We start from the raw sequence: 23,232 nt of genomic DNA, 5'->3' as shown, positions 1-23,232 counted from the left end.
AGACTCTTTCTTTCCTTCACACAACAATGGCAAAATGAAAGACTTTCTGAAGCGCATAGGGAAGATGCTGAAACGCCATTCCATATTTTAGAATCCATAACTAGAATAATCTGATTTTACTAAGTAAGGTGCAGCAGGGGCTTCCACTGACCTTACTGCAGGTTGTATCATCTCTAAATCCAGGCCTCTAACTGGGAATTGCTCCAATGTTGGATTTGTTCCTCTCCTTCTCTCTCGACTCCTTTTTTTTTTTTTTTAATTGCTTTTCAGTCTTGTAGGCAGTGATAGTTCTTACTCTGAAGCTGAGCAAAGCCTCCCGATAGCCAGAGGTCCTTCTGGCTGAACCTGGCTTAGATGCAGACAATGGGAAACTTGTATTGGTTTCACTGCCACCAGCAGTGGTTTGAGCAAAAATTCTCAGGGAGCAAATACTAATTCACTGCAAAACTTTTTCAGAAATCCCAGAACCTACATCCGTAATTCTCAGAACTTTAATACAATTGCAGAGAATAACCTGAAAAGTAAACTTGTTTTTTTTTTTTTAATCTGGAACACACATGAGAAGTGATACTCTTATTCTAAAAGTTGACATCAGCTTACCTCTTCCCTAAGGAAAACAGCTCCAGTGAAACCTGAGACTCTTCTTTCTATTTCTAAAATCTCCCAACTAGAGGGGGGTCACACAGCCTCAGGCTTTAAAGATCCACAAAAGCCAACTCTGTATGAATGCAAGGCTGAGAAGTTTAGGTTCAATCACTGTAGGGGAAAGTAAATAGGCAGTAAAAGATAATTAATTGTTTCAACCTACTTAAAGGCAGTTTTAAAGTGCGGGCGAGGGGAGAACCACTTTCAGATTAATTGAAGATTTATCTGGAACTGCCTCTGCTTGAAACTGTTTCTCCATAACACTTGTTTCAGTGCTAAGGACCGTGATGGAATTGTCATCTACTGACAATTAACTTCAGTTCCATTTTACTAAATGAGATTTTTATGCTACTGGTTGAGTCACCTGAGGAATTCAAACAACCTGACCTACCTGCTATGGCTATGTAGAAACACACACCCTCACCACCAAAATAAAATCACTTAAATACAGTGAAAGTAAAGCCCTAGTAGCCTTCCCAAATAGAAGACTATTAAACAAGTAACTGACCTCTATCAAAAAAATCTGTAGCTTCAGATGATGGGGAAAAGAAGGCTTTTTGTAAATTTTCTTCTGATTAAACCTGTAACAAGGATAATCAATTCTGTTCTTAAGAATGAATTCTGTAACCTTTTATTTCTACCCATTTAAAAATTCTTCAAGATTTAAGTTTGCATCAAGAATACACAAACAAGTGTTAACATTGATGTAAATATAAACATTTCTGTCTTAGATGATACTCCTTTAAAACAGAGAATTAAAACAAAGTGCTCTGAAATGGGCCTTTTCCCCCGCTAAATGTTATTTTTTCCCCATGAATCTGATGGAGTTTGGGAACTGATGAACCCTGATTGGGGTTTCCATTGCAACTCTAGCTTTAATAAAACTAGACCCAGTTTCTCAGTCTAAATCAAGAAAGCTATTTCCCTTGAGCTTTTCCTTTTTGATATTCTTAGTTTTCACCTTTGACCTCTACTTTTCCTCTCTCCTCCTTTTGGAACAAAAACATAATCTGTAATCTTTTAGTCAGTCTGAAGGCCAAAGAACTCTTCACTGCTCAAAATTTTAAACTGAGTTTTTCCTTTTGCTTTTGGGATTGTCTCTTGTCACCAACAGTTCCAGACTAGTAGCTAGTTACTACCACATCAGTAATAATTTGAATGAATTATGAATATACCCTTGGGGGGAAGAAATGTAAGTTCCCATTGATTCTAAAATACGAAAAGCTGGATATTACGCCAGATGTTGGCCTTATACAGGCTTGTCAGTCCCAATACCAAAAGCAGATTTTTGCTACACAACCCAAAAGGCAAAGAAAAAAAAGCAAAAACAACCTTCTTATTAAGCTGCTGTTAATCTATTAGGGAAAATGTAACTATAGAGCAATATAGCTCTATATAGCAATAGAGAGAGCCCCTCATTTACCACGCTACAACGTAAGCAAAACTTAGGAGTGGAACAAACTAGAAGACCACAGCTTGTCCTAACCAGTTAAAACTGTCTACAAAATTGTCACAGAGTGCCTGTGAGAACATCTTTAAGTAAGTGGTTTTATCCTTGAGTCACATCAGTTAGAGATAGCATTTCAACTGTGTTTTCATTCCTTCCTCCAGTAGTATTTATTCAGTAAGAAACCACTTGCACGCATACACACTTTCTTCATTAACAGGCATCCCTCCCCCTTGCTAGCTACAAACCCGAACAGCACATGTTGCAAATATTTCATACTGGAACGGTCTCACTTCTAAGCAATCTGTGGCTATTGTGATTTTGCTTTTGAGCAGTAAATGCTCAAAACTGTTGCTTTTCTTCTTGCTTTTCCTTCAGTGTTCATAACCTCACTGCTTGAGCAGGCTCAGTTTCATATTCAAATAGCTCCAAGCCAATGTTTCCAATCTCAATTATCCGCCTTCCTTTTTCGATGCACCCTCCCTGCCCCCATATGCTTGTTTGTAAAAGGGATAATTTTCTATGTACGTACAAGCAGTGCAGGGAGTCTTCCTCCGCAGCAGTCTGGCAAGATACAGCTTTTTATGTAAGCATTGCCTGGAACATGTTAAGTTTTTTCACTCTCTGCCTTGGGTTATACCCAGATAGTTGCACTCCTTCTTCTCACTGAGCTGTAGAAAGTGGCCTTTGCCAGCTCCCTTCAGACAAGCTGGCTGTTCCTGCCCTGGCTAAATAGATTCTTGGGATATTCTTGGTCAGTTATGTCACTCAGCTGTGGCTATGCTCTACTTAGCATTACATGGGTGTCCATAAGGGCGAAGCAACACGACAGACACTAGGTGATAAACAAATTACGCCTTCCTCCATGCAGTGCAGATGCACAGCCACACAATAAATAAAGTCACAGGACAAGCACTACAGTGTCTATGCATTCAGGGATGAAAGCTGACGTTTAAAAATCTAATTTAACATAACAACAGCATCTTTACACACATTTCCTAGGTGCTTTTCTTTCAAGAGTCTACACAGGCTTAAAAAATCTGCTAACCTGAAATGACAGCGATGGGAAGGAATGGGAGAGGAGACGAACCACCTTGACTTCTCTGCTGTGTATAAAAAGCCCGGAAAGTAGCAGTGCTTCTGTTTTTTTCCTCACTTTTTTCAAGTTTTTCCTATTACAGATCTTCACTAATCTGTGAGACTTTCCATCACCTAGACAAATAACCTCAAACTGAAATTAGTGCTAAAATGAATGACTAATTGAACATTTCTGGAAAAAGGAGCGCTTTGTTAAAGAATCAAAATTAAACTGGAAGAGGTCAAAATATCCCCCCTTTGACATATAACTCTGCCAGCAGGGAACACCCATGATCTATTTCGCATTTCTCCTTCACTAAGAAGGCTTCTACAGACGTGATTTATCTACTGTTTGCTGCGAGCTAAGAGCCTGCAAAGGTTTGGTTACCGTAGCTCAGCTGATTCATGGCAACTCATTAAAGGCACATCAACTCAACCATGTACCTGGGTCACAGGAGTCAGTCCCAATGGTTTAAAACCACTTTAAGGGGATTCTGTTGATACACAGGGGCTTGCCTTTAAAATTACTACTTGCTGCAGTTATTTTTGATGAAAACAGTATCAAATGGACCACAAGCAGTAGTGCAGTTTGGAAACTGAAGGCTGTATGCCCAACAGTTACTTGGTTGGGTCAGACATGGCTCCCTTTTTGGTTCTCTGAGCCTACACATTTTGCTACAGTTGCATCACAGCTGTAAAGTATGTCAGGATGAAATTACTGCCATCCTGGCTCAGACCAAACAGTCCACCCTGCCCCACTAGCTTGCCTCTAACGGCGGCCAGCACTGAATGTTTCGGAGAAACGTGCAATAAGCACTGTAGGAGCCAGTTACAGGACAACGTCAGGATTTATATCCCTAAACAAGCACATACACTGATCAGATAGAGTTAGGCATATTGGTGAAGTGACCAGAAAGGCCTCGCTTATGCCCCACAAACCTCAGCGTACCTACTGCCAAATCCCTCTCGCGGTTCAAATCCTGTAACGCTAATCTCTTAAACTTTTGGCAGACGCTCCATTTACATCCAGAAGTAGAGTCTCCCAAAGTCCTTCTGTAAAGGAGGTGGAGTTGCCTTAAGAGCACAGCACAGGTTTCCATGCAAGCCTGTCTCCCCGATGTGAGATAGGGCCCATTTCTGTTTTGCTACAAGTTTCTGTGTGGCACATAGTAGGGGTCAGATTCAAAATGCCCTAGGAAATAAAATGAGACAGTTGAAGGCTATAAAGAATTACATACTGCAGCCTTCCTTAAGTCCCTTAACTGACTGAGTCTCCTATCTCAAACAGTAGAAAGAGGAACAATAAAACTTAACATTTAAAAATAGAAAACATGCAGATGTCTAGACTTTTTCTGAACAGACTGTATTTTGTTATGGGTGGATGTTCATAGGGGTCAGCAGATGACTCACATGAGTAGAGGAGAGCTGGATTTCAGGTGTTCTCTTAAGGTAGCTGGCCAGAAAAGCCACCTCCTCCATGAACCACTTCTCTCTAACACAGACATAAGGAAGCCTCATTTCTGAACTTCTTCAGTGCTTCTCTCTCGTAAAAATCCCCACTGTCTTTACAGCTCTGTGCTGGATATGGGAAAGAATGGCACACCACTGCTCCCCATGTGCAGCAAGTTCATGTTCTGCATCACTCAAAAAGGAGAGAGTCCAAGCATGCTGAGCTTGAAAGCTTATCTGTTTTTTCAATTGTATCACTTGGTTTAATAAAGCATATTACCTCTGTCTAGAAGCCTCGCCTGAACTTAAGACAACAGTGCTGATTTAATCATGTTTGTCTGAATTTCTATGGTTTACTGTAAGGTTCTTTGATAAAAGAGATTAGACAAACAAAAACAGTCTTCTCTAATTTCTGCATGTGTTTACTTACGCATTTGACAGAGCTTTCAACATTACAAGTTTCATTGTTTCATCACACCTTTGTATTTGCGAAAGTAGGAAAATGCGGTTGTTAAACCACAAAAAATGCTAAGGGGAATCAGAGGCAGCCAGACTACTTCTGATTCTTTTAATTTTATACACACATACACACCCTTACTTATACACACATGTATGAACACATATAGAACTAAAGAGATTTCAAACAGACTGTATTCTTTTCAAGATACTTTTTGCAAAACTAACACTGCACAGAGAGGAATCAAGCTCAGCTCTGTGCGATCGGTATGTTTTCAAAACATTGTCTTTGCATACAAAACGCAACCGTGGCAGGTGGGGAAACCCATCCGTGACAGGTATCAGCACGCCTCCGTGTAAATTATGTCTTCTCCTTTCTATTGGAAATGTCTGCAAAATAGTGTCAGAACTGACGGCAGCACACATCTGGAAGACCCCAGGGCTGATCCCATCAGATTTTCTGAGATCCAATATAATAAAATTACAGCAAGCCCCAGATTCCTACTTCTCACGTTTGACAACCAGGCTCGAGTTAAAAAGCCAACACGCTAACGCTGACAAGAGAACTCTTTAAAAAATACAATTCATTTCTCCATTATTTATGACCAAACAACAACGGCAAGTTGTACCCAAACTGCACAAAGAGGAAGGATGTCAGTGCAGCAACGTGAGAAGCTGAGCGCGGCGTGCTGACAGCTTGCTCTGCACACAAAGGCGGCGAGGTGACGGATGGCTGTCTCCTCCACCGTCTTCAAGCAAACAAGACATCAGCAGAACAAGTGCTTCTCACCACTGCAAGCTGACTCCACTACTAGATGCAGTACCAAAAACAGGACATGACCCAGGCCAACCGAGTGTGAGAAACAAAACAAAACAAAAACAACAAAAAAGCAAGCTCTAAGCAATTTAGAAAGTTGGCTGGTGGTTTCCCCTTTTTCTGGGTCATTTTTATTTCCTCCAGGCAGTAAGAAACAATTACTGCTCTCTTCAGAACTGCTTTCCCAGAAGATAATTACACCGTTTAGCAAGTACCTGATTCTAGATTAACCTTATTTCTCAGTATAGTAATACAGACTTTTAACAATTGTTTCCCAGAGAACACACAGAGTATCAGAGGAACCGACCAAACAAAAAGCACCCCTCCAGTAACGCTATGTGATGGATTTTTACTGTTACTGAAGAGTGGTTTACGGTATCAAATATCCACATCAGCCGCCAGCTTTTAGGTTGACTTGCCGATAAACTGTTTCTCATTGCACTACTTCAAGGTAGCCTCAACCAGCTTCTTCATTTCCCCCCGCCAGCCATTAATACCGCTTTGAATACATACCAAGTCATAGCCAAACAAGGATGACGCGCAGAAGAAAAAGCGCACTGCACACGCATGTGAAAATTAAGCAGTATACAGTTGTGAGCAGTGCAACCGAGAAATGCCCACGTGATAACCAGCCTTCTCAGTCAATTATATTAGTAAAACCACAGCCGTGGTTAGTTACAAAGCCTCGTAATAAAATGTGACAGACTTCAGATGCCAGCTTCCCTCTACACATCTTAAGATTGAAATACTCCGGGAAAAACGGTCTGATTTATTAAATCCGCTGATCAAATCAACTGAATAGATTGGCATGGGATAAATGAAAAGAGCTGTAGTAGTGATGCTGTCTTTGACTCGCCACAATTTTGTCTGAAATCCAATGCTTTTTTTTCCCCCCTGTGGACCGATTATCTTAAAAACATGAATAATAAAACCAAACATCATTCTTGTGACCTTCACGAACAAATGCAACAGAACGTGACAACTTGTTTAACATTCCTAAAAGAAAACCAGTTATTTCAAATCCAGCCACCTTTCAATCCATGAATTCCCAAGCATACACCTTCTCTTCTAGGGAGCGCAGATTAGATTTAATAACGAGTTCCAAATAATCTGATTTCACCTTCCTCTACCGACTGCACCCTTCTCAGTACAACTCTGATCCCCACATGCTTTCTGTATTTGCATTCCCATTGCTAGTTACAGCAGTAAATGAAAGCTGCCCAGCACGCACATGTGGCTTATCGTTCCCATATGCTGTAGGGTGTGCAGACGTCCTCCAAGCATATTCTAATCGCCTCACGCTTCACCTTACAGAAAGGCTAAATCATTCAAGTACCTCAAAACACAGGCCAAGGTCAGCACTTCTCACACCTTAACTTCTTAGAACTGTTCTACCTTAAAAAAGCCATCCCATACAGAGACAGCTATCAGTTTGCGTGTGTGTTTTATTAGGCCTTGGAGAGCACTGGAGGGGGTGAATATGAATGAAACATATGGGCAGCACAAAAGAAACCCGTATTTCAGTTGGACTTTATGGACAACAAGATGGTTTGAGATCTCACCAATTGCAATGATTTCAGTTAGAGTATTCTGGATTTACATCAATTTAGCAAAGGTCATGTTCTGGCCTAATTAAAGTCAAAATCATAACTGGAGAAAATGAGTATCTGATAATCATCCTTCTGTTAAAGATAAATAAAAGACCCATCTGCACCCTGCTTTGTAAAATTTGGCAGACATGGCTTCACGCAAGCTGCTATATAGCTGCTTTCATGAACGTATCAGGAAATTTGAAAACAGCTAAATATATACGTGCGCGTGTGCCCCAAACGTCAAAACGAAATTCAAATGCAAAGCTGATCATTAGGAAGTCATTTTTCGTAACACAGAGAGGACTGAGAGCACTGATTTGGGCGGAAACCAGAGTAAAAATAATGACATTTTCTTCAGTTAAGTAGGGTCTGAAACAGTAAAATTTATTTGAAAGGAAACCATAAGCATTATCTTCAGGTTTTTAAACAATCTACATGCTACCTGTATCGCTAGAGTGGTATTTCAAAATCCCATTTTGTCTGTTATTGCAGCCACTCACACCTGTAGCGTCACTACACGCTATTTGCAAACCTGTGAAAATGGGCACGTTCAAAACCATTTCACTCAAACCCGTCTTCATTGCACCCTCAGTTGTTTCTGAAAATTGCTTTAGACAAACTGGGAAAAGGTTAAGGGAGTTAATTTCCATTAAATAGCATGAGCTTTTAAACCAGTAGCGTGCTGAGAAAATGCTAAATGGAATGTCATCCTGGCCAGAATGCACTTCTTTAAATACTTCATTTCTGGTGCCAAAATCTTTAACAAGGCAGGCTTCTTAAATTCAGTGGGGGTCAGAAGTTTAGTTTATTCAGCAAGAATAACACCATTAACAGCTACTGCTCTTTCATGTCACCACAGTTGACGCCCACACATTCCAGCATTGGTTAATGCAGGCCAGTCAAGGAAGACTGGAGCTGCTAAGGGCAGTCATCTCTGCAGGGATATTTTAAACCAGAATTTATACTGTGCTTTAAAAACAATCTAAAAGGATCAATCTACCTTATGAATCTGCTGTAGACATACACAGAGAGAAAGATGGATGGATGAGAGCATATAAAAGCAAGTAAATCTGACTCTCGATATTGATTTTTGAGAGGACAGCGTAGAGCACTTTGGTGAGGTCTTATATATCATTGGAAAGGACCAAATGCCATTGTGCATATGTCTGAAGGATGTCAGGATTTATCGTGAAGCAATGCACCGCTGTATTCTTTCATTATGTCCTTTTGTAAATAACCTTGTTTTCACGGCTGAGGAAGGTAGACCACTGCAAATTAAATACTACTCAACACAAACATGAGAAAACAATCACAGGAGGACTCTTAGGCAGCTGCAACTGGAGAAGTGCACCTCTATCAAGCCAAAAATTGCAATAGCTTAAAGTACCCTTGCAGTATTTTTAGCATGAACAAGAGAAAGCTGGTATTTTAATAATGAGCTTTTGAAAACCAGAATGGAAAAATCTGCATATCACAGCATAATCCTCTTTCTACTGACTTTGTTCTAAATCGCAGCCTATCACCAGCTAGTGTTCCCCAAAGCTCTCCAGCACTCCTACTTGGCCAAATGCCTCCCAAGGATAGTCAAGAAATCAGTTTGGTTTAGCTAGCGCTTCTTCGCCAGATGGAACGTTTCTCTTTGAACACGCATGTTTTCCTCTTAAAACATGTTTCAAACAACCAGAATGCAAACAATCATCACAACATCAAATACAATTTTTAAGAGGGCTCTGAGGCCTCTATTACTATGTAATGGTGACCTTTTGGATCATAGGATCTGAGTTCCAAAATTATTCACCTTTGTACGTTTCTAGCCACTCCTATCCTTATATTCCCTTCGTGTTGTACATTTAACTAAAATCCTTCTGTTTAGCATATTTATGCTATTCTGCTAGCTATTTCTTAACATGCTTTTCTCCGTACAATGGCAGAAAACTATCCTATTTCTAATTGGGGTTACCTGGTAGGTCACTTGGAAAATCTGATTGTTTAAATTAGAAGTTTTTTTTTTTTAAAAAAAAGAAAAACTCACCAGCTGAGCTGTGACTGCCGTCCTACACAATGGCATCCCAAAAGACTAGCGAGCCCCCAGTTAGCGTCCAGGCAGATACAGCAAAGCCTCCTCATTAACATATCTAATAGACAAGCCTAATGAAAAAACAAGTTACCTTCTTCAGTTTCATGCCACACAATTCCTTCCAAGTTCACGCTGGTCCCAGGCTCACAGGGTCCAAGGCATTCGGGTTCTGTTACTACTCCAACCTCGCAAGTATTTACACCCACTGAACGAGTCCGTACCAAAAGCTGCTCGACTGGTGCTGCAATATTGGATGAAGATGGGGAAAAGTAGGAAGGCAGAATCTGAGGTGTGATACTGCTGGAAATCGGAGGTGGAGGTGCAGGCACTGTAAACAGGGGATCAACCTGAAAACAACAGACAAACTTACTATAATGGTGCTGTGAGATTTCAAAAAAAAAAAAAAATCAAAAACAAACAAAAGAAAACCCAGTTTGCTTAGACTGCATTTGTGTATGTGGGGATTCGGTGTATCATGGGTGATTTCAATCTTATAAGCTCATCTAATTTTTTTTAACATCAGCCCAAATGCTGCACATGAAAAATTAAGCACAAAAAAAAATCTATCATGCTAAACAAGGCAAATTGCTAAACTTCTACAAGACTATTCCCTGTTGTCATAGACTGCGAGCATGAAATAATAATAAAAATAAAAAAAGGATTAAAGCCACTTTTTTCTTAGCACTGACAGAGACTGATTTGTGGATAGAAATTAATTTTGCAAACTGGGAACTGTGTTTTCTATTTAAAGAAAAACATTTAGAAAGACAGTACAAAGACATATAAACGCCATTTTTTTCCTGTGCATCATAGACAAAACAGCACTTGGAACAATTCTAATATCCATATGCCATCAAACATAATCTCGTGTCATCTAACCATTTAAAATACATTAGGATCACCCACCTAACAGATCACATTTACATCTTTTCACTGGAAATAACAGATCAGGACTTTTACAAGAATTTATCCAATCCATCTAATTTCTAAGGATTTCCAAAATGTGTATGCGGAAGAACACAACTCGCCAGACAAGCAGCCTGTACACAGACAGTTCACATAGCGACGTTATCTATATAGGAATTGAAGAAGTTACTGGTCTTGCATGACTTCCAGTATACCCAGGAGGAGATTTTCTGTATATAGGCTTGGTCCTGAAGGCGCTCCGTATTATACTGTGGCCATGAGGTCCTTCGTGACATGAAAGAGTAAATGAGGAACGGAGGGAATGAGTGCACCCACTTAAGTAGCTGGCGAGCGCCAGGATCACCTCCTCGTTCGTACCACTTGGGGAATCCTCCCTCGATTTGTTACACACTAAAGCCCACGTTTGTTTGGCCCACCGGATCATAGGTTTCACATCAAGATGACCTTCTTCAATCCGACGGTTTAAAAAATGGCACTGCCTGCTTTCAAATAGATGATGAAACACCTTTATGTAGCTTTTCATTCTGGACCCCTGTAAGCAGGCCCACCAGGAAAGACAGGCTGACTCACAGCACGTTGCCTTCGAGGCTTCATTTAAGTGTATCTTAGTGCGGCTCAAAGTTAATTTGGCTTCCTTTTAAAGCAAAGCAGGCAAAAGAGGCAAAGAGAGGAAAGGACTGAAGGGTGTATACTTGTGTCATGTACTTTTTTCATCACTTAATCATCACTAGATCGGATCACTTAATCACGTGGCCACTTTTGATAGTGAGAAAATGAAATGGAAATCCAAAACCATAAAGAACTCTCTTAAAATTGCAAATGGCCCTTCCAACTGTGGATTCGTTTTCATTCTTTTAAGCACCATTGATACAAACTGAGAATCAGCCCTTCTTAACTGTGCACCCAAGCCTAAGGGTGATATATACATATAAAGAAAATTCTGTATGATCATTTATTTGTTTTTTGTCCTACCTGGCCATAAGCAAACACTTAAAAAAGAAAAAAAAAACACCCTCGATTCCGATTTTGATTACACTAGAACTGGAGAGAAGAGGCGCTACAAACAGACCCTTACCCAGTCTTTGGAGGGGTTTTTTGTTTAATTAGGACTAAAGCAATTTTTAGGTTAGAAACAGAAAAAAAGCAAGAAAACCAAAACAGAGCGCAAAACATGACTATTAGGTCTGCTAACGCCAGCAGCACTCTACTGAGTAAAGCCGAGTTACGGTGGCATAAAACCAACGCAGCCGAGCAATGAATCAGACTTTACATCTTTATTCCGCTCTCTGCGCCACGGCCCTCGCAGGGTTAGGCCGAGCGCAGGCGAGACCGCTGTGCGGAGCGCGCAGGCAAGTCGAACGTCAGCTGAGCCCCAACAGCAGCTGGTTTCTTGCGAGGTCTCCCTGAACTAGGTAAGCGTGACGTATAACCCCATGTACGCCCAGCGGGAGGGGACACTGGTTTTGTGCCCCACAGCTGCTGGCTGTCGGGGGCCAAGCAGAGGCAAAAGGTTAGGTGGCCCCGAGCCCTGCACCCCGGCACGGGCAGCGTAACGGAGCCCCAGCAGGGCAATGGAAGCAATCCGTACCTCCGACAGAGCTTAGAGGAGCTCTTCACGTATTTTACCTCCAGCCAGAAGAGATTCGGGAAGAGGAACCGGCAGATAAATGGAGCCCAGGTGCTCCAAAAGCTAAGCCACGTCCCTTTATAAAAACTAAGCAACGCTGAATGAACGGCCTGCTTCACAGTTTGCCTGCTGCTTCGGAAACCTGTGCAAAAGCTCCCCGGACGCAGCATTCTTCCATAAAACATGCTCGTCCCAAAGCCCGGGGAAACAAACAAAACGCTTGCGATTATCAGACTAAAACAGCAAATGTTTTACATGACTGTAGACAAAATTGGCAGATGCCGTCTTCCGTTTTCCAAGTATTATAAACAGTGAGGGGGAGCGAAAAGAAGAAAGCACGGATCTCACAGTGTCCCCTACTAAGTTCTTTGTTACAAATATTTGTACTTAGTTCTGGTTTATTTTGACTTGCTAATAAATGTTCATGTTTCCTACTCAAATAACTCAGGGCAGACAAGGCCAAAAAAGTGGCTGTTGCAGCAAAAGGGACTGTTCCTCCATCAGACCAGAACACTAAAACCTTCGGTCACAAAGCAAGTGGACGCTTACCGCCCCTGAGGGTCACGTTCGTTGTGCAAGGATGACCTCCCTCATGAGAAAAAAAAACACACAGAGCTTAAATATCGCCCCAGTTTCCCCCATTTTAAAATTATTCCATCTCGTTGGATAACCGGGCCATCAGCACAGCAAAGCGGCAGTTCGTAGCGATGCTGGAGTGACACCACTGTTTTCCCGAGCCCGCCGAAGGGCACTGATGTAAGCTATTAGCAGCCAAGAGAGAGGCAGGAAGGCGGCCATCTCCAGTGGAAAAAAGGCACATAAGTCTAACATCTGGTGGTGGCACTCTGTCAAACTGAGGAAAGTTAATGTCAAGAACAGACGCTCTGCAGTTTCTCGCTGTTATTTTTGCATGATTATTCCCAGGTGCTGGTGCACGCCGAGCGGTAGCCTGGCTGTTTATCACACCAGAGATTCCAATAGGAGGCCGAAAACCTAAACCCGAGTAAGGTCATTTTCACAGATACTCTCTTAATACACATGCTCCAAACCCGACAGAACTATTCGAGCAGTATTTTCTTCCTTCAGCCTGTTTCAAGGGCTTTGGAGAGCTGATTAGCACCGAAGGCTACAAAGTGGGGCGCGTTATTCGTGGCAGCGCTCCACCGCCGAGGCTTTGACTGTCATCAGGCAGTGGCGGTTCTCAGCCGTAGGCAGCACAACCAAAGGAGAGCAAGAGCTCCACGGAGTGCTCCTCGCTCTGAACAAGACACAAAGACGTTTTGGTGGCTGCGTGACATCAGTCGGTAGGAGGGAGAGGGTACGGAAGAGAGAAGAAACGTCACCCTGACCAGAAAGAGGCAAGTCTTTCTAACAAATAAGGACTTCCTGCAGTTACTCGGGCACTTTAATTTACACACTCAAATTAAGTTCCTCTCATGAAAGCTTATCTTCCCGACGCAATGTAAGGCTCTACAAACACGTCTGCAAATTAACATTTTGCGGCCTCTGTAAGCGATTTCCTGACAACCAGGAAGCATTCGGCGGATAATGCTGAGCTCATAGCAGGAGGGACATGGATTTGAGCGGACTCCTTAGGGCAGAGAGCCCAACATCACACTACCGCAATCAGCCAAATCTTAGGCCCCTGCTTGCAAGGACGGAAGAACCTTAAGTCTTCATGGGATAGAGCTCTGCTCCTGTGGAAAGCCTGCACGGATGAAAGAAGAGTGGTAACCCAGAAAGACGCTCCAAGCCTAATTTGCTATGGTACTAATCTGACCAAAAGGGGATTTATCATTTTGCTCAAAATAACCTCACTTGTCCCAGATACTTAAAACGACGGCTTCTGATCACATTATCAAGTCGATGTATTCTGTATATATTTCCTTCGTTTCAACTTTGCAAACTTTCAGATGGTGTGTATCTCAAGTGTGAAATGTTTTTTGTCATAAATCACAAAATGCAAACTAAATAACTAATAGCCCCCAAACCGCCCCCATCATTGTGTTGCAAGCAGGTATATAACTCTAAAAATATATGTAGCTCCACCTTATTCATGAAAATAATCCTTTGGCAGTGATCTCCGAAGGACAAGAGCCAGAGCTAGCAGACTAAGGCCCAACAAGGTCATACACTACTGCAGTGTCACCCAGCGCATGATTTTGAAGGGCCCATGCCATGTGCCATTTAAGCCATGTACCACTGTACAGCTCGGATCAAGGCAGAGGAGGAGGTTCAAAGCTTGGGGTAGCCCCTTCCAAGAGACCACACTGCCTTTTAAATTGAGAAAAATTTACTGTAGTAGAAAGAATGCAGAAAGAAGAAGATCCCAAACCTATTATGGGACGTACCTAAAAACAAAAGCCTGACCCTTTGCAAAACTAAACCCTTCCTTAAGAAAGACTCCAATATAAGACTCAAAGGAATGAGAAACCTCCAGCCTTGAAACCAGCATTGACAAGTTCCTTGGAGTTACAAAATAATACTCCAAAGAATCATTATATCGGACATGAAAAGCAGGAAATAAAGGAATTCAACTCCATATGGAAGTTCCGCTTTTCTCCAAATTCCTTTACCAAAATTTTAGGGTAAAAGGGAGATTAACTTGTTTTTGTATAAAGTATGCCTGCCCTGCCTTGACACAGTTCTAGAGCAACAAGGACCCCGGAAGACCTTATTCCAAACTCATTCACAGCACCATAAATCAAAAGCAATGCTAACGAAATCAATAAAACTACTTTGGAAGAAAACAAACGTGGGAGAATGCAACATGGAAAAAATGCCTGTATGCTCAAAAGGGTGTCTGGTTTTCCAGGCATCTCACTGATCCAAAAAAAGATGCCTCCTTTCCCAACGAACCTTGCCCCACAAAGAATTTATACATCTAAAAAACAAAGCTCTCCACCCATATTCTATCATGTAATAAAAACGGCCCCTACAAAGAATCTCTCTTTCATCTCAATTCAGGATTTTTTGCATCTAAAATCACCCAAGAAGCCACCCAGGAGCATTTGCCATCATACTTAACAAAACTGATGTTTAAAGAAAAAACTAGTATCAGCTTTGAGATGAGAAGGGTCTAATTATATCTTTGAAATATTTTCTGAAGACATTTGATTTATTGCAAGACATATTTATTATTTAATAAAGATAGTTAGATGAACAAAAATTCTACATCAAATGAATAGAAAAAAAAAAAACATTGCCATGTCTGGAAAATAGAATAGAAACATTACAGGACCTGGATGTAGAAAAGAATTGTGATCAACAGAGAGGCAAATCTACAAGTCTTATATTCAACACATGGAAAAGTCAGAGGAACTAAGGAGGTTAGTTATTATGGTCAATTGAACCGAGGATCACAAGAGTTTGAATGTGAAGGAAGGATGACGGAGATTCAGACTGCCTAAATTTCATCCACGTTTTAGACTTAAGAGCCTATGCTTGAGAGTAATCAAAAAAATATGCATTCCAAATACTGCAGCACGGACAAGAAACCTGAGATGCAATTATGTTCAACGGAATAATACAAGCAGCATCTACTTGGAGATTCCAAGTATTTCTTACTCTTAAAATGAACCTTTCCACTTCAATCAACTGAGTTGTTAAAAAAAAAAGGGAGGGGGCAAACAAAAAGACACTGTAAAATAAATTGTTGCACTACTCTTTCAGAAAATCACTCATGTTTGGAATAATTTCAATATTGTGTGTACCTTGCTACTAAGCAAAATCTTCCACTTATAGAACCTCTGCAATACTATCAAGCTTTTACTGCAAGGAAAATGGAAAAATTTCACCCTTCTATTCAAGATCCTCTATGCCACTCCAATCCACTGTGCAACCAGCAAACACCGTTCTGCAAACACCCGATCTGTCGGTAATTATATATTCCTTCCGCATACAGATTTCCAGACCTCCTCAGGCATTGCGGGACTGTATCAGCAGCAGCTCCACAGATACTGTAATGATAATGTTCTTCAGGACAATAACAACATACAATGATGATCACAACGAGAACGCAAATCGTTCAGTACGGTCTACTGCAGATATAATGGTGCTAAACTATTCCAAACATAGACTTTCAAGGGAGATCAATGAAAAACAAGAAAAACAACAAGCAAGGAGAATTCCTTGTTCTCCCTTATATCTTCTAGCTCAGATGCTTGGGATTTCCCAGAGCCATTCACCCATTTTAGTATGGGAAAGATTAGCATTTGACAGCTGCCAGCGATATCCTTCTGCCAAAGGCTGCATCTGTGAAAAACTGTATGTCAACTCTAATATTTGGCAGAGGCATGGGAGGATGCCCAGATTACCACCTGCAAATTTCTAGTAAAGACATTTCTCCTCTCTCAGCCCAAGAAAATCATATTGATTGAGATAACTCTGCTCAAAAGTCTCTAGAGCACCTTTCTCCAGTGAAACTAGAGTTCTCCTAGTCAATTCCTCAATCCAAACTTTTTTCCAAACTTGTATGTCAGTCACTGCCTGACCCTTTGCTAAGCTTTAAAACAGCATAAATCAGCACTGAAATTCCCTTAAAATCCCTACCCTGTCTAGATAGAGTCACCATTTTCTAAGTCAAGAAAGGAATTTCTCTGTTTAGGTTTAGACAGAATATGGATAAGATGAGCTCCTGTATCAGATAGTGTCTTGCATCCAAATATGGTAAAAACTGAGGCAGAGCTGTGTCCTGGTAAGGGATTAGATGCTGCTCTACCTAGTTCTGTGACCCTTTGGAAAACTATAGCAATGAAGATTTTAATTTTAAAGATGGCAATCACATCTTTTTTTTCCACAAGTTTCTTCTAGACACAAGCCCTCAGGGTTCTGAACCTAGCTAAAAAGAGATAAGGTATTTACATATGGCAGTCCCACAGCATTACCAATAATTGATACCTTGAAGTTGTCAATGTTCAGTTCTAAGAGGTCTGAGACTTCCGCGAGGAATGAAGCTGTGCTTGCTGTATCACTTATCAAGGTATCAATTTATCAAGGAAAGCTTTCCCACCCTGAATTGCATACAGGAAGATAATGGATAACTTAATTGCATCATGACTGATTTCCATTTAACTGTTTCATTTCTTTTCAAGTTTTCATTCTCAGTGTCCAGGCAAATCACACCACTTCTCTCTGACCCCACAGCAGAAGTTCTCCATTACCAACAGACTGCAGTCTAGTGGAACAGCTGCCTCTTCAGCCGCTCGGGACTATGGGGTTATACAGAATCAATCTAATTGTGCAAGCTTTCCAGGAGCCTGCATTGTATGTACCAGAGTAAAGCAAGATTGCAATTAAAGCAAAGCTCGGGTATCTCTTAATCTAGCTTCTCTGCACCTCTCAGCATTTCTGCACGTCAGTGCCCTATAGTAGTGCCCTATTTGTTGTCTACTCTGTTTCATGAGCAACTTTTAAAGTTGCATGCATTATGACTGAGGCCCTTGCTTCCTCAATTCCCATAGATTTTGGTGGAAGAAACTACTGAACTGTTAATTTCTCTTGCCACAGTTTGTCAAAGAACGTCCTGTGATCCTCAGAAATAGGATGAGCTCCCTCGATGATTAACCTGTACCAAAACCTTTTCTTGGTCTGACCAGACTCTTATGGATGATATTTTTAGCATGTTCTAAAAACTTATGGACTAGTATCTTGGATCACGGACCAATATCTACCAGTGTCCACCGACCCCAAAATTTTTAATTTAGCTGGCCCTTCGGCTTCTTAGGCAAGACAGACGGATCTGGGCTTAGTATCATCCAATATACTATTGCCTTAGGTCTCCTATGTTAGTCAGCTTCTCTCTTTCTCATATGACCTCACGCCGTTACCTACAAATACTACCACGAGTTCACGTCCTCATTTTATTTAAAACTTGTTAGTATTATCACTATTAAAAATAGGACATATACAGTCACAGTTATTTAGCAAGTCATTAAATGAAACAGTTTTTAAAATTGCCTTTCACCTTCTTCACTCGAGTAATTCAACTGAAAAGGGAGTTGAATCATTATTTAGCTATGCCTGCAAATGCCTGCTGTTGAAGATGTACAGTTAACAAAAAATCTTTATTCTCAAATGGAGTTTGGGTTTTTTACGATATGTTAGGGAATGCCAATTAATTACAACAGTCAAATGCTCCTCTCAACTGGTGTAAAACCAGAGTAGTTCCACTGAAGCATAACTGTGGGCAGAATTTGAATCGCAGTGTTTGTTTTACCGGGGAGAGAGGAAGTCAGCATTTCAAGTAATTTTTGAAGAAGCCTTAAAAAAATTCTGAAAATAATCCAGCCACGGTGAAGATTATGAACAGAAAAATAATCCATATGAGGAGGAAACTGCTAATAACTATTCCCTCCAAAAGGTTTATTTTTTTCCTCTTTCTAAATTGAACGTGGTACTGATGCAAAGTGTCAAACAGACAGTCCTTAAGAGTAAGACTGAAGGATTAAACTTACAGTATAAAGACAAATATAAGCATTGGAGTCAGCAGGGAAGATCTTCCTGAGTTTACTTACCTACCCGCTTCAGTTTTGAGGCAATTCAGTTTTGGCAGAGAGGAGAAATCTAGCTTTCATGTATCATTTAGCCCTCTTTTATGAAAGCAGCTAGACTATCAGCACCAAATCATCTGATTACAGGCCACTGAACCAGACAGCACATCTTTTCCTCTCTATGGCTTAGAAGTAGGTGACCTTGAGATCTCTGTTCTCAGGTCCCTACCTCAAAGACATTAATTCCTACTGATTCTGCCTTAGTACCTAGGGATCCTCATTAGCATGCTATGGAAGCACCCAAACACAGACACAGGTTCATGTTTGCTGAGTTCCAGCTGGGGCTTATGATTCCTGTTTTGCTGAGAAAGAACAGAGAAATGGAGAGGATACAATTTCACTCAGAAAATCCAAAACACCATAGCTGAAACATCTTGCGTTTCAGTATGTCAACCTAGCCTTAAACTTCCTCCTTTCTTACACTGTCTCACGGACTATTTTTATAGCCTGACAAAGTGATCAGCACCTGCTGCAAATGAAACTCTCCTTCTGTTCAAGCAAGAAAGCAAAAGAAATCATGAGTCCAAATATTCCACATTTCACGTGTGATATTCTAGTTACATGCACCCTCTATTCTCTGCTCCACCCTGACTGTACATATTCTTGTTATTCTAAGAACTGCATGATGAGCTTACTAACAACAAAAGCCATTTCTTTCTACACTTGGTAGAAATTCAAATATTTTGCCCAACTGAAATAAAAAATAAACCTAATCTAAACTGTCACGAAATCATGAAATGCCTCTGGCAGTTCTATCAAAGTATATAGACATGTACAGACTCTTTGAAGAAATGAAACTGCAGTTTATCAAGTGTGATTTATAAGCAACACTGATTTAGCTGGGAGATAACACTGCTGTCTAATCATTAGTAGTCAGACAACAGCCATGTGAACACATCAATTATGGGCCACTGCCAAAAGCCCTTGAGATCCCAGAGATTAACAGCCAATCCTCTGTTTTACAAGCTCACATCAAAAAGAATATTAATAAGAGGAGGGGCAATGTGAAAGCTTGTCAGAGTAATTCAAGCACTAAAACAAGGCATTTTTTTCCTCTTGCTCTGCCTTGAACTGGTCCATGAAAAAAGCTGGCATCAGCTACAAAGCACAAAGCTGCCAATTTCTCAGAAAATGTTTTTCATTAACATATGGGAAGTTGTAAAGGGCTGCAAAAGCTCTATTTGGTGGATAAAGGCGACAACTTCTATGCATTCCTTTCCTGAATGTATCAATTAAACAACCTCAATCATTATTCAGATATTTGGAAATGAACATCCACGCACAGAAGTGCTTGATGGCTTTTCTCTTCCAGAGGAAACCAGAGCCATTTACTATTATAAACAAATTAGCCAGCCTTAAAGGCATCCATTTACTCTACCTCGCTAATGACTTAGAAGAACTATAAACTAGGAATACTAACAACTCATCTTCAGGTTCATTTCGGTCTTCCAACTTACGGAAAAAATATCCCACAGTTGTGCCTTTCTTATTGACTTTACTTATATCCTGGGTGTCTGAGTAGGGGTTTATTCTTCTTACATATAAATGAAGGCACACAAGAGAAGAATATACTTCCAAAGGGAGCACTTATTCCTCCGTACAAATGTAAACATGCCCATTGAGATGGAGTTCAAACAGCCGGCTGCTGGCATTTTAAATACACCAATATTAATTGGCATAGTCTTTGCGCTTGGTCAGCTCGTCAATTAGCCCCGTCTGGACCCTAGTTGAGGGCCTGAAAATAAACAGAGCTGTCTTACAGCCTGTCTGTGCTGGGTTCACTTCAGCCAATGACATATTTCAGGGTATGCAACACGGAAGAGAGAATTTGGTTTGTGGGCTCTTACCAGAGCTCCCTTTGTACCAGCTAGCTTGGGTACAGCCAGCAATGAACCTCCGAGCAGGGAAGGAAGAAGCAGGAGGAACCTCTTAGGTTGGCTCTGCTACCCCACAACCTGTGATTTGAAACTTATACCTTTAGGCACAGCTCCAGAACACATACTCTTTGTCAGATGAGCCGGTTTAAAAAGTTCCCATTCCCCTCCCATCTTTCAGGTACTCATGCCCATCTTCCGTCATTTTAAACTGGCCTATTAACACATACACATCCTGCACAGTATTAGTCAAGATGAAATAGTTGTGGGGGCCAGATTCATGCCTCGAAGGACACGCAGGCAGGAAACTTTTCAAGCAGCAGGTTCTTTTTGTAGAACTGCCCTTTTAGGAAACAGCTGCAGCAAAGAGGGGTCGCTCCCAGATTTCGGGTTCCCTCAGCAGGGTTGGCCACCGCAGCTTTAACCGCTTCAGGGACATCTATAATGACAATTTTAACTCAAGATACAGTCCTGTATCAGCCCTGGTGCCCATAGAGCCATATAAGTGGGCAACTCAAATCTGGCCCAAAAGGAAAAACAAAAATGATAGGTTTGGGATTTTTGCTGGGATTTATCCTGACATGCCAGCCAGGGAGCCAGGGCCCACAGGCAGACAGGACAGCGACAGCTCACTTTGGGACTGCTTTGTGCAGAGCTGGACCCACACGCTGAGTGTACGCTGTGCTCTGAAGGGGATGGAGGACTCTCACGCAACCGATGCAGCTGACACAGCCACAAACATAGCGGCCGGTGACAAAAGCCCGTTAACATCTTAAACTAACATAGATAGTTTATAACAGAATATTGCGTGTCAGAGTCCTTGGCTACTTTGGACTAATACTTTTTTTTTCCCTCATACAGAAAGCAATGCCTAAAAGTATAGCCTCTTGTACACAGAGTCCTTAAAATCTATTACTTACAGCTTAACAGCTGATACAATTTTAAAAATACCTTTTCTTTTTCCTAGACTTGGCTTGGGACTATATCCACTGGTTTAAAGAAAAGAATCTCTCTGATATGCACCCAAGGTGGATGTATATCTCTTCCATGTCCAGTCAGGCCACCCTGCTGTGAGGAGCCACCTTCAGAAACCTGGTATTTTTACTTTCAATGTATTTTCTCTCTCTTTTTCTCTCCCTCCCTCCCTCCCTCTGTTTCTATGAGGATTACCGATTTTAATATTCAGCTGCTTAAAAGCTAACCTGGGAAAACATCTCTCTCAGGGAGATGTCTTTTAAATCAGTAACTTAGATTCATAACCAAATCATAAAGTAAGAAAGTGGATCAAACACTGTGCGGCTGATAGTGGCAAAAATTTTATCTTCAAAGTGAAACGAGGCTAAATTTATTAGGAGATCATGTTTTTGTTCAGCTGGCTGAGACAGGAAATTCGTCTTCCAAATGTTCTCTAACATTGTTTTCAAATGTGAATGAGCTAATACAAACTAATGCCAAATGTTGAACTTAATGTGTCCAGTGACATAAGTTAAGTTTGACATGAGTGGCCTTCCAGTATCTAGCAAATTATAAAGAGATACTGTTTATCTATTTTTAGACTGTGTTCAAAACAGGGTCAAGAAAAAGTTTCCAACTGAAAAGTCATCATTTTCAGAAAGTGCCAAGCACCGTGTACAAAAATCTGGGACATCTGAGATGTTTCAAATCAGGCAATTATGGATCTCTTAAATCAACATTTGAAAAATGCAGCTCAAGAACATGCACAGTCAATATAGGGCCTGGATGAACGAGATCCTATTAGAAAAGTGGAAAGAGACTTTAACCGACTTGAACGGCTTTTAGATTGGTCCTTACTATGCCCCCTAACTCAGACTACTAATAAACGCACACTGTAACAGTAAGCGGACACAAAATCTTTCATAAAATAAGTGTGAGGCAGGACTTTAAGAAATTTACTCTTTATCGGTGGTGATCCTGTACCAATCCTCTGCAGGCTCTACGTGGCACAGCTTTGAAGGAATCATCGAACCGATGTAGGTACGATTGCTGTAGAACAGGGAGCGCAGGAGAAGTCTAATAATAATCAGACAATTGCGTTAATGCAGAGCTCATGAAGATGCACAGTGGCGCAATCTTTGTTCTAGGCAGCACTGCTTACTTTTTTTAATTCTCTATTAGAAAGTCGCTGATATACAGGTTTTCAGCACTAAGCGTGTCAGGCTTTAAACACTTATTTGATTTAAGGCAGTGTTAATGACTTAGCCAATCACACAATTTTATAGTTCTATAATGTACTGTGCTGTAAAAATTAAACCAGTGTTTATTACACCTCTGCTGCCTTTACTTTCCTTCTTATTGCATGGACTCTTAAATGGGTTAAAGTAAATACTGTACTACAATAAAACACAAAATGCGCGCTGATTGACAACACTTCTCAATGCGTTACACAGTATTTTCGTTCAAAGCCAGACAGTGAATATAAAGATACACTTCTTTCTCAATTTTGAGGGAGCTATTCAGCATGAAAACATAGAAAACATTATCAGCACTGAATTACCTTAAAGGGGTACGGACAGATTAAAAATGAAACTACCTTGCTTATATTAGTACTAGCATTTTAGGTAACTGAAAATAGAAATTGTCAGATTTGCTTGACACTGTTTTTATTTACTCCTGGAATTTCACTCCTTCTGGACACCAAAGGCAGACCAGTCAATTTTCCTTTTAGAATGTGA

General features: G+C 40.9%; 1 protein-coding gene across 9 annotated transcripts in view; it reads right to left on the bottom strand.

Annotated features, from left to right (window-relative positions):
* Positions 1-23,232, bottom strand: part of LOC104150259 (zinc finger protein 608) — an 87,819-nt gene that overhangs the window by 38,069 nt on the left and 26,518 nt on the right. For 8 of the 9 annotated variants that reach the window (XM_068925200.1, XM_068925201.1, XM_068925203.1 and 5 more), the window contains exon 3: positions 9,652-9,907. In XM_068925200.1, coding sequence (XP_068781301.1) covers positions 9,652-9,907 — 256 coding nt within the window. Of the gene's footprint in view, positions 1-9,651; positions 9,908-12,113; positions 12,394-23,232 lie in introns of those variants that run through there. The other variant, XM_068925205.1, reaches the window with a different exon arrangement.

Source organism: Struthio camelus, chromosome W (genome assembly GCF_040807025.1).
Source record: "Struthio camelus isolate bStrCam1 chromosome W, bStrCam1.hap1, whole genome shotgun sequence".
In the NCBI taxonomy this organism is placed as follows: domain Eukaryota; kingdom Metazoa; phylum Chordata; class Aves; order Struthioniformes; family Struthionidae; genus Struthio; species Struthio camelus.
Note: the sequence above shows the minus strand (reverse complement) of the source record. Positions and strands in the feature narration are given on the sequence as shown.